The 16273-nt window shown below is 42.6% G+C and overlaps 1 protein-coding gene across 2 annotated transcripts; it reads left to right on the top strand.

Moving 5' to 3' along the window:
• The first annotated feature begins 1235 nt into the window (after positions 1-1235).
• LOC115107758 (scavenger receptor class A member 3-like) lies at positions 1236-13930 on the top strand. 2 transcript variants are annotated; one of them, XM_029631372.2, is made up of 8 exons: positions 1236-1410; positions 1698-1807; positions 6287-6322; positions 6607-6651; positions 7196-7315; positions 10343-10423; positions 10893-11936; positions 12543-13930. In XM_029631372.2, exons 2-8 carry the CDS (start codon positions 1801-1803, stop codon positions 12986-12988), a joined length of 1779 nt encoding a protein of 592 aa, XP_029487232.1. In that variant the 5' UTR covers positions 1236-1410; positions 1698-1800; the 3' UTR covers positions 12989-13930. The 2 variants fall into 2 exon arrangements, with proteins under 2 accessions (XP_029487232.1, XP_029487231.1); XM_029631371.2 differs by lacking the exon at positions 1236-1410 and adding an exon at positions 1419-1562.
• The last annotated feature ends 2343 nt before the right edge of the window (positions 13931-16273 follow it).

Here is a 16273-nt window from a genome sequence, read left to right as displayed (position 1 = left end):
GGCTGGTAATGATTCCCATCCAAGGTCACAACATTTTGTACAGTCACTGCATATTGAAAAACATCAGTAGAGCAGAATAAGACTAAAACAATCACAAAAATCTGTTGAGAATGGAGCAAAGTGGACAAAAGCAATGAAAGGGTTTCTGTTGGAACGTATAGATGGACTCCATTAGAGCAACTAGATCATTGACTCTGTATATGGGCCCTGAGGTACCAGGAGAGAAGGAGCCAACTAAAAGGTTCAATTAGAGGAGAGAGAAAAATGAGCTCATTTAGCTCGAGTAATAATCTTCAAATTGTTCAGTGATGGGATAACTTCCTCCTGCCCTGTCCAGATCCTCTCTGTACTTCCTCAGTCATCCGTATCCTGGTGACTGTTGATGTGACTACTGCCCATATGGTTCACAGAGAAGCATCTGCTCTTCCTCTGGTCTGGTGCAAGAGTTCATCCTGCTAACATTATAGCATCATGATATCATTGTTGGGAATAATTGATACAATAGTTGGCATTGCATGACCCATGGCTAATAATGCACCCATATGGAGGGTAATTAGGTGGTATTTGTTATTCATTAGGAAACTGCATACTGAGAAACTATTCCATTTAAATTCCAAAATAATATGCAATGTCCCTGCACAATGATCAAAGAGGACCAAGCAAATGTACTTTCCTCCCTCATAATCAGGATAAAAGGTAAGGGTTTGTATTCGATGTAAATAAGTAAGGCTGGGTTGAAAATCCAATGTGCCGTTATAAGTCTACTGACAGATCATCTCACTCCATGACAAATTGAGGGATACATTGTATTATAAGTAAATTAAGCTGATGTTTATCTTCTAAAGTGGTCTATAACCATTCAACGACATGGTTTCTGAAATGACTTGAGGTTTGCCTCTTTTCTTCTGGACATGAATTACCCCTGACCTGTCAGACATGGAGAAAAGTATTTCATTTTGAACAGCGGAGGGAGGCCATAGGCAGTAAAGGTGCCCATTCCTCCATGTTAAAACATTTGTTAGCAATTAGCTTGAGCTGCAGAACGGACTTTCTGTGCACCCTCCTCCCCTGCCTCTTCTTCCCCTCTCACAGTCCCCCTTCCATCTCTCTCCCTCCCTCTCTCCGTCCCTCCCTCTCTCCTAGTCATGTTTCCTCAAGCTGCAGAACGGACTATCTGTGCACCCTCCTCCCCTGCCTCTTCTTCCCCTCTCACAGTCCCCCTTCCATCTCTCTCCCTCCCTCTCTCCGTCCCTCCCTCTCTCCTAGTCATGTTTCCTCAAGCTGCAGAACGGACTATCTGTGCACCCTCCTCCCCTGCCTCTTCTTCCCCTCTCACAGTCCCCCTTCCATCTCTCTCCCTCCCTCTCTCCTAGTCATGTTTCCCCAAGCTGCAGATGGTTACTGTCCAAGGTATTAGTTTCTTCTGGCTCTGACGGAGAGAGGCAGGAGGAGCAGCTGCCTTTAAGCAGACTAACTGTAGCATGTAGCCGGGTAGTCTTCATGCACTAATAGAGCTAGACTGTTTTATGAATGTGAGCTGCAGTTCAAGTGAGAAGTTGCTGGTAAGAGAGAGAGCCCATGCTTGAAGAATTCCTACTCTAGTTGTTTAGAGAAACGTCTGGCTGGATATATAGCAGTTATAAATTAACAGGTAAGTCCTATGAATGACTGACACAGTTCTTTCGTTACTTGTCCAGGAGGATACTTTTTCTGCAGAGAAGAGAGACTAGGACAGTCAGAGGCTGTTGTCCGGGCAACAACTTCTTCACATCCTCACCAAAGCTGCCTTGAAGAATCACCATGAAAGGTAAAGTGGCTTTTGATTATTCTCTGTTGATGCTGTATTAGACTTCAGACTACTGCCTGCCGTGGAGGAATATAATATATTATGTAGGAGACTTGAAAGTGCACCAGTTGCACACAAATGTGCAGACAGCTTGCTTTTAAGACCAGTACCTCAGGATCCAGTGAGAATGATGTGGAACATCCACCCTTTTCAAAAGCTCTCCATTTTCAGCAGCCGCACATTTGCTTTTGGGCTTCTTTTAAAGATCTTATTGGAGCCTTATTGAAAGGATAACATGTGAATACTAACTTTTGTCAACAATGCATGAAATAAGACTCTTAAGGAGCTTTGAAGAGGCTGAGAAATCTGAGGAGTCCTCTTGGAGAATTGGAGAGTAGCGACATGGCTTTAGCTTTGAAGGTCTTATTAAGTGTTGAGGTATTTACAGGGGAACACACAGGTAGGAGGTCTCCTCTTGTCTTGTTAGGAGCGTGCTCCATTAGAGCTCAAAACATGCAGTCTAACATTCCTAATGTAAAACAGGAAGGAGGCACCTCTGTAGTGGAAGCAGCAGGTGTGTGGTTGGCTCATATAGTACAGTAAAGTAGAAGGAACTCTGACTGGAGACACAGACTGCCATACAAGTATATGAATAGGACTGTTTAACACAGCACCTCTAATCTGGAAAGACAAATGTATTCCTTCGACATAGACATTCAGTCAGAATTATTTGGCACATGACAATGACAGGTTGTTATTATAGAAAACTACTGCGATTGCAAGAGAGAAGTTCATTAGACTACAGAACAAGACCCTTGTTAGTATTACTAGTCTGTTTCTATCATGCGATGTCCAAAGCGTTTTCCTGGAGAAAACGAGGGCATGTTTTATAGTATAATTTGATTTCTAGTCAACTCTCTCACTCCAGTACAGATGAACCACAGTAAAGGGGTTGTGTTTGTGATCATTTCTCCACAACTTGGAGCAAGACCATTTGGATCAACACATTCCAGGCATTTCATTGCTTTGAAAGGAACCACGCATTCCCTTGTAAGTTCATCTAAAACAGTTGGATGTCAACAGTGGCTTGTGAAGACACTTGTCTTTATTAGTTGAGGCCCCTTTGGTTCTGGAGCAACCCCATCTCGTGTCTCTTGGGTTTAGGGTTTTAGGTATTCATGTTAAAAGCTTTAAGTGAACTCCATTCAAGGGGACATTTCAACCAGTACACTATAGAATTTGTTTTCAGTCTTGGCATTTGTTCATGTGGAGGATGGATTGCCCGTTGCCTCTGTTAAAAGACAGGACAACATAACCTTTTGAGCCAAAGCTTGTACTCAGTAGTCAAACAAATCTGGATTTTCCCTGTTCTGGGTTACATATTCTAGGTTGATATGAAGAGATTGCTGTAAGTGTAGAGTTCAGAAATCCACTGCCGAATGTAATCCTAAGAAGTAACACAGTAAGGTAACCACAAGCATTGACAAATCCTGAGGTTTGTAGACTTGCAGGGAATTGACTGGTGTCATGTTCTTGCTCAGTGTGGCCTAAAGTTCACTACAACAATGAGCGTGGGAGGACAGACTGAAAGACCAATAACCTTCTCTTTGTTCACTGTGTATTTCACATGCACATTGGTGATGATTTAATATGCAGAACAAATGCACTGGGAATAGAAACATTGGGCCATGTCATGCTGATGGAGGTGTCAGGTTAGACTATAGACTATTATACAGTCATAGCATCATTAGATATGGGTCAGCCAACTAAGTGGCTGTCCTATTGTGGAAACAGAACCCACTTTACTGACTCCAGTTCCTCTCCCTAGGGTGTCATCATTTGACCATCATTAGGCAGTCAACATTGGCCTTGCCTTATCAGCAGTTCTGTATGGACCTCTCTTCCAGACCCTTTCTTAGGTTACAGTGTTAAATCATTTGACTATTTAGCCTAACATGTGACAACTCGATTATTAGCCAGCTTGTCAAACTTACCCTCACACCTACTACGTGGGTATTCATGTGCATGTGGTTACAAATAATCAACTATATTTTGAGAAGCACCGAAGAGGACTACAGTATGTAACGCAGTCACTGCCTCTAATGTTCTTGCCGAGGTGTTTTGACAGAGCTCAACATGTGGGTGGCTACGTACTGTAAGACATCTGGCCGTGAGACAAATGAACCCTATTGCTTCCTCCTTCTTAGAGTCAAAACCATTGCCTAAGAACTGAAACATTCTGAATGTTTTTCATCTCTAATCCTCTCCATACATCGCTGTGTCAATTTCTCACCCCTTACAAGTTTGTCGGCTGTTGAAATTCAATTGTCTCCATAGTTGTAGCTGAGGCATGCCTGAAGTATTGGGATGATTATTTAAACCTAATAAAGATTATTTTCATTACTTTCAGTTCATGAGAGGTTTTAACACATTACCCAGTGTTCATCTGCAAAATTGTAATTATTCGCCTACCTCCTCATGCCTTTTGCACACATTGTATATAGACTGCCCTTTTTTTTCTACTGTGTTATTGACTTGTTAATTGTTTACTCCATGTGTAACTCTGTGTTGTCTGTTCACACTGCTATGCTTTATCTTGGCCAGGTTGCAGTTGCAAATGAGAACTTGTTCTCAACTAGCCTACCTGGTTAAATAAAGGTGAAATAAAAAATAAATAAAAATAAAAAAGAACTATAGCACAGAACCTGAGAGGTATATTTGGCAAGTACTACAGTGGACAGAGGGTTGGTTACATGGTCACTGCTTTATATACAGTATACACTGTTAAAACAGAGAACATATAATCAAATACACATTCCAAATGATCTATTTTGAAAAACTAATGATAGGTAGGGATGATTCTATTTTCAGTGGAGTAAGCTTGATGTTTATGCACATTCAACGTGGCTATTTGGGTTCTTAGCTTAGCATTGCAAGAATGACCGACCTTAGTAAGAAGATCTGATGGACATACCTGCTGGAGACACTATTCAGAAATGTCCCTCCCCCAGCATATATGTTATTGTATTACACATTTTTTGGAGAGGACACTCCATTCATGATGATTTTTCCTCCAAATGCACCTGTGCTTATATTTGCAATGGAACGCTGGCTCTACATACACGTAAAACCCACCACATTTAAATAACTTTCAACGCTTTCCATTCTAATGACCACTGACCAATAGTGCCCTCAACTGCGTGCCTGATTCTATCTTAAAAACACGTCTGGTGATTATGCTGGTGAAGTGCTTCCGTGGCCTCGCAGGCAGGCAGTGGTCTGCTCTCCTCTGTGTAGGTTGGAGAGCTAGAGTTCCTGATTGACTTGAGGGTCATGTTTTCCAACGACGGTAATGCGGGGCTTTAGACAGGGAGGGCAGGACGGCCGAATCCTTTCCTCCGTTGGCAGAGCCGGGAGAGCAGTGGAGGCCCAGGTTTAGCTTAGAGCCATCTGTATGGCTGACAGGGAAATGTGAAGTCTGAGGCCTGCAGCAGGCAGCTGGGCCCATTCCAGACCCATTCTCGCTCTCTTTCACTGGTCCACACATCTCCGCATTTCAGACTCAGCCTCTTCATCTGGCCTGACTTCAGCTGCTCTAGCAGGCAGCACACATAAACACCCTCACCTCAGAGTTCACTGCATTCCTCTCACACTGCACGCAAAGCACAGCACAGCACAGCAGAGATTAAATCTCCAGAGCTGGAAAAATACAGCATCATCAGCTGAATTTAATATTAAGGGAAAAAGACGGTGACGAAAAACACTGAACAGAGACTCAACTGAGTGATGTTCTTTACTTTTGGGGCTCTTGTACCTCAGTAAGAGAGCTGTGGACTCTAATGGTATGAGCAGTTTTAGGCTACAAACCTCAGTAATCCTTCAGATGATCATTAATCAATTGAAGGTCCAGTTTACAGGTATGCACTGTGGTACAGCAAATGAGATACAGTAACGTTATAGCTCTATTATGTCAGCATTACCAGTTCATTTGTGCCCAGCAAGAAGCCATTTAAACACAAATTAAATCCAAATTCGGGTCTTGGCTTGACGCTTCTCTTTGGCATCAGTCTGCTGTGTCCCACTGGCCCCTCTACCACATTGAAGTGGAAATGGGTGACGCCACTACATCCAGCCCAGCTAGCAACACACACAATCAGCCTTTAATCTGGTGTATCATATTGTGCTGCTATTGGGCCCTTTATCTGACAGCTCCTACATACTTACCTGACGAAAACAATCTCTTTTTCAATTCGCATAATTATGTTTCTATAAGATGGCAGCCAAGTATGATCTCACGCTCACATTGAGCCCCGAGTTGAATGTTTTGTGTCTTGGATGGTAGAGGTGGCTGCAGGGGCGTATTCAATTTCGCCTCGTATTTAGCCATTTTTGAGCACTGTAATAAAATGTGTGAGTTGTTCCCCCAAGAAAGCTTCAAGTTATAGACTATTAACCTTAATCTGTGAACATGCATTTCAAGTCTCTCCATCTGTTTTCCAGAAAGCTATTCCGGATACGAGAACCAGCTCTTTAAAGGTGAGGATAAACATGCATGTCAGTCTCCTGAACTATCCTCTAGTCCTGGGCCAGAATGGTGTGACAAATCTGTTTGTTGATATCCTGGCTTCGGAAAATCTAGTAGGCCTACTGTACTATTGCATGCCTGTATGGTGGAAGTAGTTGGATTAAGGAGAGGGTTAAGGAGCCCAGTAGGAAGCTGTGTTTAAGTCAAAAGTGAATGAATGCTGGCATGAGCTGAGGTGTGTGATGGTATCAGGCATTTCCATAACAGTGACTCATTTTTCTTCTCTGCTTGTCAGAGGATGATCTTACTGGGGAGGAAGAAGAGATGCCTTCCTTTAGAGGTGAGAAACATGGCCCAAATTCTACCACACACAGACATTTTATTGCTATGCATTTTTGTTTATGTGCCTTGTTATGTGGCTAGGCAAGCAAGACTTATTTGGGGCAATCGAGATGGCACTCTCTTTTTATGGAGTGGTTTTGAGTATTGTCTTGATGTTAGTCATAAGTCTACGACAAAGTCCCCTAACAACAGCAACACTTTGAACAATAACGGCAGAATATCCATCTAGGGCGTATTGTGTGCACATTGGGCTATGTGTGTACCTTGTTTGTGTAAAGATCTGCGTGTGTCTTCATACAGTACACTTGTGATCACTGCTTTGTTTATATGCGTGCATTGTACATCTGTTTCAGATATCCCTCCTTAGTCCTTCTCCACACAACTTCAGCAGCTCGGCTGACCAAAACCAGACGCTAGTTCAGTAATTAGTCATGCACAATCCACACAGTGTCAGGGTTAAGACAGGTATTTCCCTTCCTCTCTGCCCTCTAACCAGCTGATGTTATGTAAGAGAGACTAGAGCCCCATGCTTCTGATTGCAGGAAGAACCAGAGGTGGCTGTGTGAAATGCCAGAAGACATATTCTCTGCAGCTGGCCGTCAAAGTGCTCTACGGTTTCTTTGTCTTCCTGATCATAGCAGTGGCAGTGCTGGCATCACTAGGTGAGTAACTATGATATTACACCACCATTCCAGTACAGTGGTTATGCTCTTGGTTATCCTCCATGCCAGGGTCATTTATGAGTCTGTTAATAGCTTGTATTGTACAAATGTGAATAGTTATTGTTTTCCACGTTGTGCTTTTTAAAGGATTATGATTGCAAGGCCACTAGGATACAGGAAAATGTGTATTCATGTTTTTAATCCCTGGAATAATATGTCCGTAATAGTAAAAACAAAAATATAAATGCAACATGCAACAATTTCAAAGATTTTTCTGAATTCATATAAGGAAATCAATCAATTTAAATAAATGCATTAGGCCCTAATCTATGGATTTTATATGACTGGGAATACAGATATGCATCTGTTGGTCACAGATACCTTAAAAAAAACATAGGGGTGTGGATCAGAAAACCAGTCAGTATCTGGTCACCATTTGACTCATGCAGCGCGACACATCACCTTCGCATAGAGTTGATCAGGCTGTTGATTGTGGCCTGTGGAATGCTGTCCCTCTCCTCTTCAATGGCTGTGTGAAGTTGCTGACTATTGGCGGGAACTGGAACACACTGTCGATCCAGAGTATCTCAAACATGCTCAATGGGTGACATGTCAGGCCATGGAAGAACTGGGCCATTTTCAGCTTCCAGGAATTGTGTAAAGATCCTTGCGACATGGTGCCGTGCATTATTGGGCTGAAACATGAGGTGATAGCGGCAGATGAATGGCCCGACAATGAGCCTCAGGATCTCGTTACGGTATCTCTGTGCATTCAAATTGCCATCGATAAAATGAAATTGTGTTCGTTATCTGTAGCTTATGCCTGCCTGCCCATACCATAACCCCACCGCCACCATGGGGAACTCTGTTCACAACATTGGCATCAGCAAACCACTCACCCACCAGTACAGTTGAAACCGGAATTCATCCGTGAAGGGCACACTTCTCCAGCGTGCCATTGAAGGTGAGCATTTGCCAAATGAAGTCGGTTATGATGCCAAACTGCAGTCAGGTCAAGACCCTAGTGAGGATGACGAGCACGCAGATGAGCTTCCCTAAGACGGTTTCTGATCGTTTCTGCAGAAATACTTTGGTTGTGCAAACCAACAGTTTCATCAGCTGTCCGGGTGGCTGGTCATAGACGATACCGGAGGTGAAGAAGCTGGATATGGAGGTACTGGGCTGGCATGGTTACACGTCGTCTGCGGTTGTGAAGCCGGTTGGACGTGATGCCAAATACTCTAAAACAACATTGGAGGCGGCTTATGGTAGAGAAATTAACATTAAATTCTCCAGCCACTGCTCTGGTGGATATTCCTGCAGTCAGCCGGCCAATTGCACGCTGCCTCAAAACTTGAGACATCTGTGGCATTGTGTTGTGTGACAACATTTTAGAGTGGCCTTTTATTGTCTCCAGCACAAAGTGCACTTGTGTAATGATCATGCAGTTTAATCAGCTTCTTGATATGCCACACATGTCAGGAGGATGGATTATCTTGGCAAAGGAGAAATGCTCACTAACAGGGATTTAAACAAATTCTTGCACGAAATTTGAGAGAAATAAGCTTTCTGTGCATATTTTGGGGATCTTTTATTTCAGCCCATGAAACATGGGACCAACACTTTATATGTTGTATTTACATTTTTGTTCAGTATAATAACTAAGCTAAGAAAGCTGTATTAAATCCAGATTGTTGAATTAGCCATTTAAGGCCGGGACGTGGAGTTCCTGCAGGTATTATGTGTGCATCACTTCAAGCTCCACATCATCCGGCATTCCTCCTCAATAAGAATCTGTTCTCTTTAGTCATGCTTGACTTAACAATGTGCTCCATGTTGTACACTAACAGCTGAGAGGGAGATTTGGTTCAAGCCTTGAGGGTTTTTTCTTTAAAATATAAGGGCCATTTAATTTCCAACAAGGATCGAATGAACATACAACTTCAATCTGATTTGCCATTTCTTACCTGTCTGACAATGTTTTAAGTGCTTACAGATGTTACTTGCATTTAGGCAAAACTATTATTGAGATTCAAAACGCTACATCTCTTTTTCACAGCAGCCCAGAGCTCCCTTAGGGCTCTTGTGTAATTCCAAGAGCACCGATACAGAGGGCTGGGATTCCAACACCACCGTGGCACCGTATTTTATTGGCTGGAGCAGGGTCTGCTTGAGTTCATGTCAACTCAGAGCACAGCAATACTGAGGCAAAACAAAACAAGAACAAAGCACTGTAAACTTTAATTGTGAAATGTCCAAAATTGTGTTTGGTTAAAACTCCCCAAACATTGAGCGAGAACAAAAACATGGACCTATAAATGTAGAAATGTCCTTATCGTGCAGCACATCTGTTTTGCATTGTTCAGAGTCCCCAAGAATTTGTGTTATATAACAACAAAAAACTCACAGTAGAACCTAACCAACCTCTCTCTAACTAGCAGACATGATTATAATAAGAAGTTCAAGTCCACCAGTACACCAGGAGAATGCCAATTACTGGTAAGAGGCTGTGTAAAATCAACATCCCTGAGACCTAATGCACTATAACAGGTGGTATGTAGAGGACATATGGAATCGCTTGTGAGCAAAAAACAGACGATGACACAACTGTTATTAATCCCCAGAGTCAAGGATTAGGAAATTATATGCAACAAGGAGTCCTTAAAAGTGTGCTTTAAGCACGGTTGTTGTTCTTCTGGGAATTATAGTTGACTGGGAAGTAACCTGCTTGTACAAACCATTTCCATTATTTGTGCTGTACTTTGTAATGGAAACAAACTGTGTTGTTGTTATTGTAAAACAAGGTTCAGGACGGCATCTTAATTCCATTCAATGATGTGTATTGCTGAGTGCTGGCATGTTTCAGGGGCAAGCTTCTTTATCAATGGAGTGGTGTTGTCACTCTAACTTCATTTGGGTCTTAGTCTTAACACATGTATTAAGTCTGTATCAATACCTACATAGATAGGAACCTCCATTCTCATTATTCTGAAAGTCTAATTTACGTAACGATCTTTGTCTTATCAGTATTTAGGAAGGTCGACAACTTATCAGAAGAGGAATCCTTTTATCATAAGAAGATTACCAAGGTCCAGGAAAGTATACAAGGTGAGAGAGCGTTATTAATCATGTGACAACATGTGCTGTGCAAGCAGCACCTCCCAATGTGGCTGCTGACAAAAAAGTCAAGAAGTAAACAATGACTAATAGAGCATACTGGACATTTCTGCAGATTTGCAAAATATGTATTTTGCCAAAAGAGTTGTCTCTGTTTAAAATATGTCACCCATTGAGTGTAACTGTATGGGTGATTGAGTATGAAGTCTGAGCAAATAAGGATCTGCTCTTCAAGCTTAATGGCCTGCCTCCTGTGCTGTGTCAACTCCCTGAAGAGACAGAGCTCAGGATATGACTTCAACAATGACCTACTACAGCTGCCTCCATTGGCCCATCATTTATGGAAGCACTGCAGCTTCCGTGTACTTCAGTCAACTAGAATTGACACATAGCTAACTCTGATCTTGGCTAAATTATCAATGAACTGATCATCATAACATTGTTATCGCTTCTTACCCAGATCTCAGCACTACCAGAAACTGCTCTGACTGCTTCGACATGGCCCACTTCAGCGAGGAGATCAGTAGGCTGAAGAGGGAGTTTGAGGATCTCCAGAAAATGATCCTGGGACAGGAGCAGGTCCTGGATCAGGCCTCCCAGACCCAGCAGACCCTGAAGGCAGCCAGAAGCAGGATGACCCGAGACATGCAGAACTACTCCCTGTCCATCAGGCTCATCAACCAGTCCCTGGAGCGTTACTTAGACCAGGTGGACGGTTGGAAGGCGGTCATCACCGAGACGGACGAGAGCATGAAGACTCTGTCTCAGGATCAGTACGATCTCAAGGCCACCATGAATCAGGTCAATACCACGGTGGCCCTCAACTCCTTGTGGATGGACGCCCTGCAGAGGAAGACCAATGAGGAGACATTGGTCCTGCAGAAGATGACGGTGGACTGGCAGAACTACAGCCGGGTATTGAGCGGTCTGAAGTCCAACTCAAGCACCACCACTCAGACGGTGAGGAGCATCCAGAGTGGGATCTCGGCCACGCACCAGAGGATCAGCATGAGCTCGGAGATGGTGCACGACCTCACCCTGCAGGTTATGAACCTGCAGATGCAGCTGGACAATGTCACCTCCTTCATGGACGAGCATGAGGAGAACATGCACGACCTCCAATACCACTCCAAGTACTACCAGAACCGGACGGGCGAGAGGTTCATCACCCTGGATGCTCGCATGGACTCCATCGAGATGGAGATCGACACCATCTCATCCAGCATCAACGCCACGGTGAGCCACGTGCAGAGCATGTACAAGTACATCAACATCGAGAGCACGTCATGCCAGACGCGGATGGGTAGCCACACGGAGGACCTGCAGAACCTGAACAACACGGTGCTGCTACTGATGCACCTGGCTGTCACCCTGAGGCAGCAGTACATGCTGCTGAGCGTCCGTCTAGATGTGGACGCCAGGAACCTGTCCATGGTCATGGAGGAGATGAAGCTAGTGGACACGCACCACACCCAGCTCATCCAGAACTTCACCATTCTCAAAGGTACAGCCGAGATGTTTTTGATGTCATTGCCAAATGCACTTTTGTTAAAAGATCTTCATTTAAAACATGTCAAAAGTGTTCCACAGAGATGCTGGCCCATGTTGACTCCAATGCTTCCCACAGTCGTGTCAAGTTGGCTGGATGTCCTTTGGGTGGTGGACAGTTTACTGTGAAAAAGCTGCAGCATTGCAGTTCTTGACACAAACCGGTGCTCCTGGCACCTACTATCATACCCCGTTCAAAGGCACTTACATTTTTTTGTCTTGTCCATTTACCATCTGAATGGCACACACACAATCCATGTCTAAAGAAGTATTTTTAAGCCTTGAAGGGGATTATATTTTGTTGACAGAATTGTATAGAACATCTTTAACTGAAAGGCTCTTGAGTATGTACTGTATCTATTGATGTTTTGTATGTGAGACCTGCTTTCATGGTTTTCGGTTGTCAAAGATACTGTATCTTTCCAATATGTTTGAAATTTGTATGGCATTGCAGATAGGTTATGGAAATTCTAAGTACATTTCAGATGTTATCTTTCTTGTATGCATTCTCTATCCTAACTTCTGTCACCTGTGCTCACTAACACTACTCTTCTCTTTACAGGCGCACCGGGCCTACCTGGTCCAAAGGGGAACAGAGGGGAAGGAGGAGGCAAAGGTCCAGTTGGCCTGACAGGAAACAAAGGAGACAAGGGCCCAGCAGGGAACCGTGGTCCTCTGGGAGAGAAGGGCCCTTTCGGGCCTAAAGGAGCTCAGGGGGAGCCAGGACCAACAGGGGCCAGAGGCGGAGTGGGCGTCAAAGCGGTGAAGGGTTCTCTGGGTCAACCAGGTCCACGTGGCGAGAGAGGCGAGAAGGGAGACATGGGTACTATTGGTAAAGATGGAATACCAGGTCCCAAAGGGCCACTGGGAATACAGGGCCAAGCAGGGCTCCCAGGGCTCCACGGGCTGCCTGGCCCAAGAGGAAAGCCCGGGCCTGTTGGTCCACACGGGCCTCCCGGAATTCCTGGCCAACCAGATCTGCCTGCTTACCCAGACACGGTGTCTTGAGGGGCCTCTGGTGTCTGATCACAACAAGGACAGGACGAGCCTCCATTGGACGTGGGGAAGTACTGGCAGCCTGGCAAATGGATGGAGGATGATTGAAGAGGATAGAATGAATGGAGCATGGAAGAGTTCACTCTCAAGCGTTCCCCTTCATGTTACTCCATTATTTTCCTTGGACACTCAATGGACACACCATTGAGCCTATACACACAGCCCATGTTCAGGTATGAAGGGGTATAAAGGAGACATTGATAACAAGATAACAAAAAGACTTGAGTTTCAAAAGATGCATTGCAAGTTGTCAGTATCATATACAGCTGAATGTATGTTTGAAGGAACCACAGCACTACCCTGGGGGCTTCATAAAGGTCTAGGTTTACAATGCCATGCACTTTCATGAGGGTAGTTAAATAACAATAGATTTTTACACTAATTTGTGAAACATTAACACGTGAAATTCTATTCAATGGCACTTTTGGTTTTATAAAGTGTAGAAACTACAGTCATTTGTTACGTGTTTGCTTTGGTATCTTTGATGTTTCGGAGCAGGTTCTCTGAACACTGACTGAAGTTGAGATGATTCAACAGGTCATAGAGTGTAATGGTAAGGGATGAATGAAATTGCTGAAGAACCAAAGGTGTCTGCCTGGGTACACAATTATGGATGTATTGTATGTTAGTCAGTAATTGAACATTTCCTAAATGACTTAAAGGGTACGGTTTTGAAATATAGATATTTTTACAAGATGTATTTTTGGTTTTATGCCAACAATTTGCCGTGTTACAATGAAGTGTTTTCAGATTTTCTAGTGTAGGTAATATACATCATTTTTGTTGTGTTTCCATTCATATTCATCTCCGCACATAATCAGAGCTGTGTGATGATCTGTGTATTTTGATAGCAAATACAAAACATTAAAAAAGTTCAAATGATAAGAGACGCTATTTTTGTATACTTGTGTCATTCTTATAGATGTTGAATAAATGCTACCGTTCTACTTCACCAAAGTGTATTGACATCATGCACTCACAAGGTTCTGCTATTCTTCAACATATTTGAACTTTAAAAGGTTCATGTAAACCTATTTTGAACTATCAATCTATGTGTGGTAGAAGGCTCTGATGTAGCTGCCAGGAGAGTCAATAAGGGTTCTAGTCAGTCCAAGATGTTTGGCCTATATTCCGCACAGAATATTAGCTGTGGATATTATGGCTTCAAATGACGTGCTGGTAACATGTAGTCTCCATCGGTGGAAAGTACTTAAGTAAAAAAAATAATCTTTAAAGTACTACTTAAGTAGTTTTTGGGGGGTATCTGTACTTCATTATTTATATTTTTGATTACTTTTACTTTAACTCCACTACATTCCTAAAGAAAATATGTTCTTTTTACTCCATACATTTTCCCTGACACCCAAAAGTACTAGTTACATTTCAAATATGCTCAGGCAGGACAGCAATATGGTCCAATTCACGCACCTATCAATCAATATAACATGTTGTTATAACATGTTGTTATCCCTACTGCCTCTGGTCTGGCAGACTCACTAAATACAAATAATGTGTTTGTAAATCAAGTCTGAGTGTTGGAGTGTGCCCCTGTCTGTCCATAAAGAAACATAAAGAAAATTGTGCTGTCTGGTTTGCATAAAGGAAAAATATTTTGGTATATGTTTTCATTAGTCCCCTGTTGATACAGTCCCAACACGCTTTGTATGTCAGCAGTTTGTTGACATGCAACACATTTTGGCCTTGTATCAACAATGGACTAATGAAAAAAATACAAAATGTGTTTTTGAGTGGATTTTCCCTTTAATATTAAGTATTGAGTACTTTTTCCACCACTGTACTTAAGTACATTTAAAACCAGATACTTTTACACTTTTACTCAAGTAGTGTTTTGCTAGGTGACCTTCTCTTTTACTTGAGGAGTTTTCTAATTCCCCCACTGCCAGTCTGTCTTCTCTGAAACATGCAAGGTCTCGTGAGATCTAAGGGACGTGAACTTTAACAAAAACGTTGCCTAAAATCCACCCAAATCCCATATTTTTGTGGTTATACAGATTTGCAATGTGTAGAGGGATTCCACCACTTTAGCTTTTCACAGATTGTAAAATGAAAAAGCTTTAAAACCTGAAGACAATATGAAAAGACTGCAGCGTTTAAATTTGAGAAGGTGTGTCTGATTTCAATGGCTGGCTGTGTAAAAGACACTGTGTTAAAATGGCTTCTCTTTCACATGTCACTGGCACATGTGGTGTGCAAGCTGCCACAAGATATATGACCTCCAGCAGCTTTTCAAAACCATTACCACATGTACAACCATAAATCACTCACAGTCACAGTGTGTAGGGAAAGATTTTGGCTTGATGCGTCTTTAAAAATGGCATATTTGGGCAGAAACAGTTTTATCGACAGTCAATGTGGAGCCAGCATTATGCTCAGTCACACAGATGCTGTCTCTGATTACCATGTTTGTGCCCTCCTCAACTGGTCATGGATCTTATCATTGCAGTTTGACAAAAACAATTGTGAGTGCTGCAATAACTAACCGCTACCGTAAATAAAGCACATTAAAGCAAACATACACTGGAACGTTTAATGACACGTTTTAATTATATTGTTACTTTCAGTGTACACTCCAATGACATAGTTGAAGTCGGAAGTTTACATACACCTTAGCCAAATACATTTAAACTTACAATTCCTGACATTTAATCCTAGTAAAAATTCCCTCTTAGATCAGTTACAATCACCACTTTATTTTAAGAATGTGAAATGTCAAAATAATAGTAGAGATAATGATTTATTTCAGCTTTCATTTCTTTCATAACATTCCCAGTGGGTCAGAAGTTTACATACACTCAATTAGTATTTGGTAGTATTGCCTTTAAATTGTTTAACTTGGGTCAAACGCTTCGGCTAGCCTTCAAAACAAGATTCCCACAATAAGTTGGGTGAATTTTGGCCCATTCCTCCTGACAGAGCTGGTGTAACTGAGTCAGGTTTGTAGGCCTTCTTGCTCGCACATGCTTTTTCAGTTCTGCCCATGCATTTCTATTGGATTGAGGTCAGGGCTTTGTGATGGCATCTCCAATACCTTGACTTTGTTGTCCTTAAGCCATTTTGCCACAACTTTGGAAGTCTGCTTGGGGTCATTGTCCATTTGAAAAGACCCATTTGCGACCAAGCTTTATTAACTGATGTCTTGAGATGTTGCTTCAATATATCCCCATAATTTCCCTCCCTCATGATGCCATCTATTCTGTCAAGTGAACCAGTCCCTCC

Source organism: Oncorhynchus nerka, linkage group LG24 (assembly GCF_034236695.1).
Source record: "Oncorhynchus nerka isolate Pitt River linkage group LG24, Oner_Uvic_2.0, whole genome shotgun sequence".
NCBI lineage: Eukaryota > Metazoa > Chordata > Actinopteri > Salmoniformes > Salmonidae > Oncorhynchus > Oncorhynchus nerka.
This window is presented reverse-complemented; position numbering and strand designations above follow the sequence as displayed.

Coding starts and splice junctions, on each gene's coding strand:
- LOC115107758 (XM_029631372.2), top strand. Junction 10,424..10,892: donor GGTCCAGGAAAGTATACAAG/GTGAGAGAGCGT, acceptor CTTCTTACCCAG/ATCTCAGCACTACCAGAAAC. Junction 11,937..12,542: donor GAACTTCACCATTCTCAAAG/GTACAGCCGAGA, acceptor TTCTCTTTACAG/GCGCACCGGGCCTACCTGGT.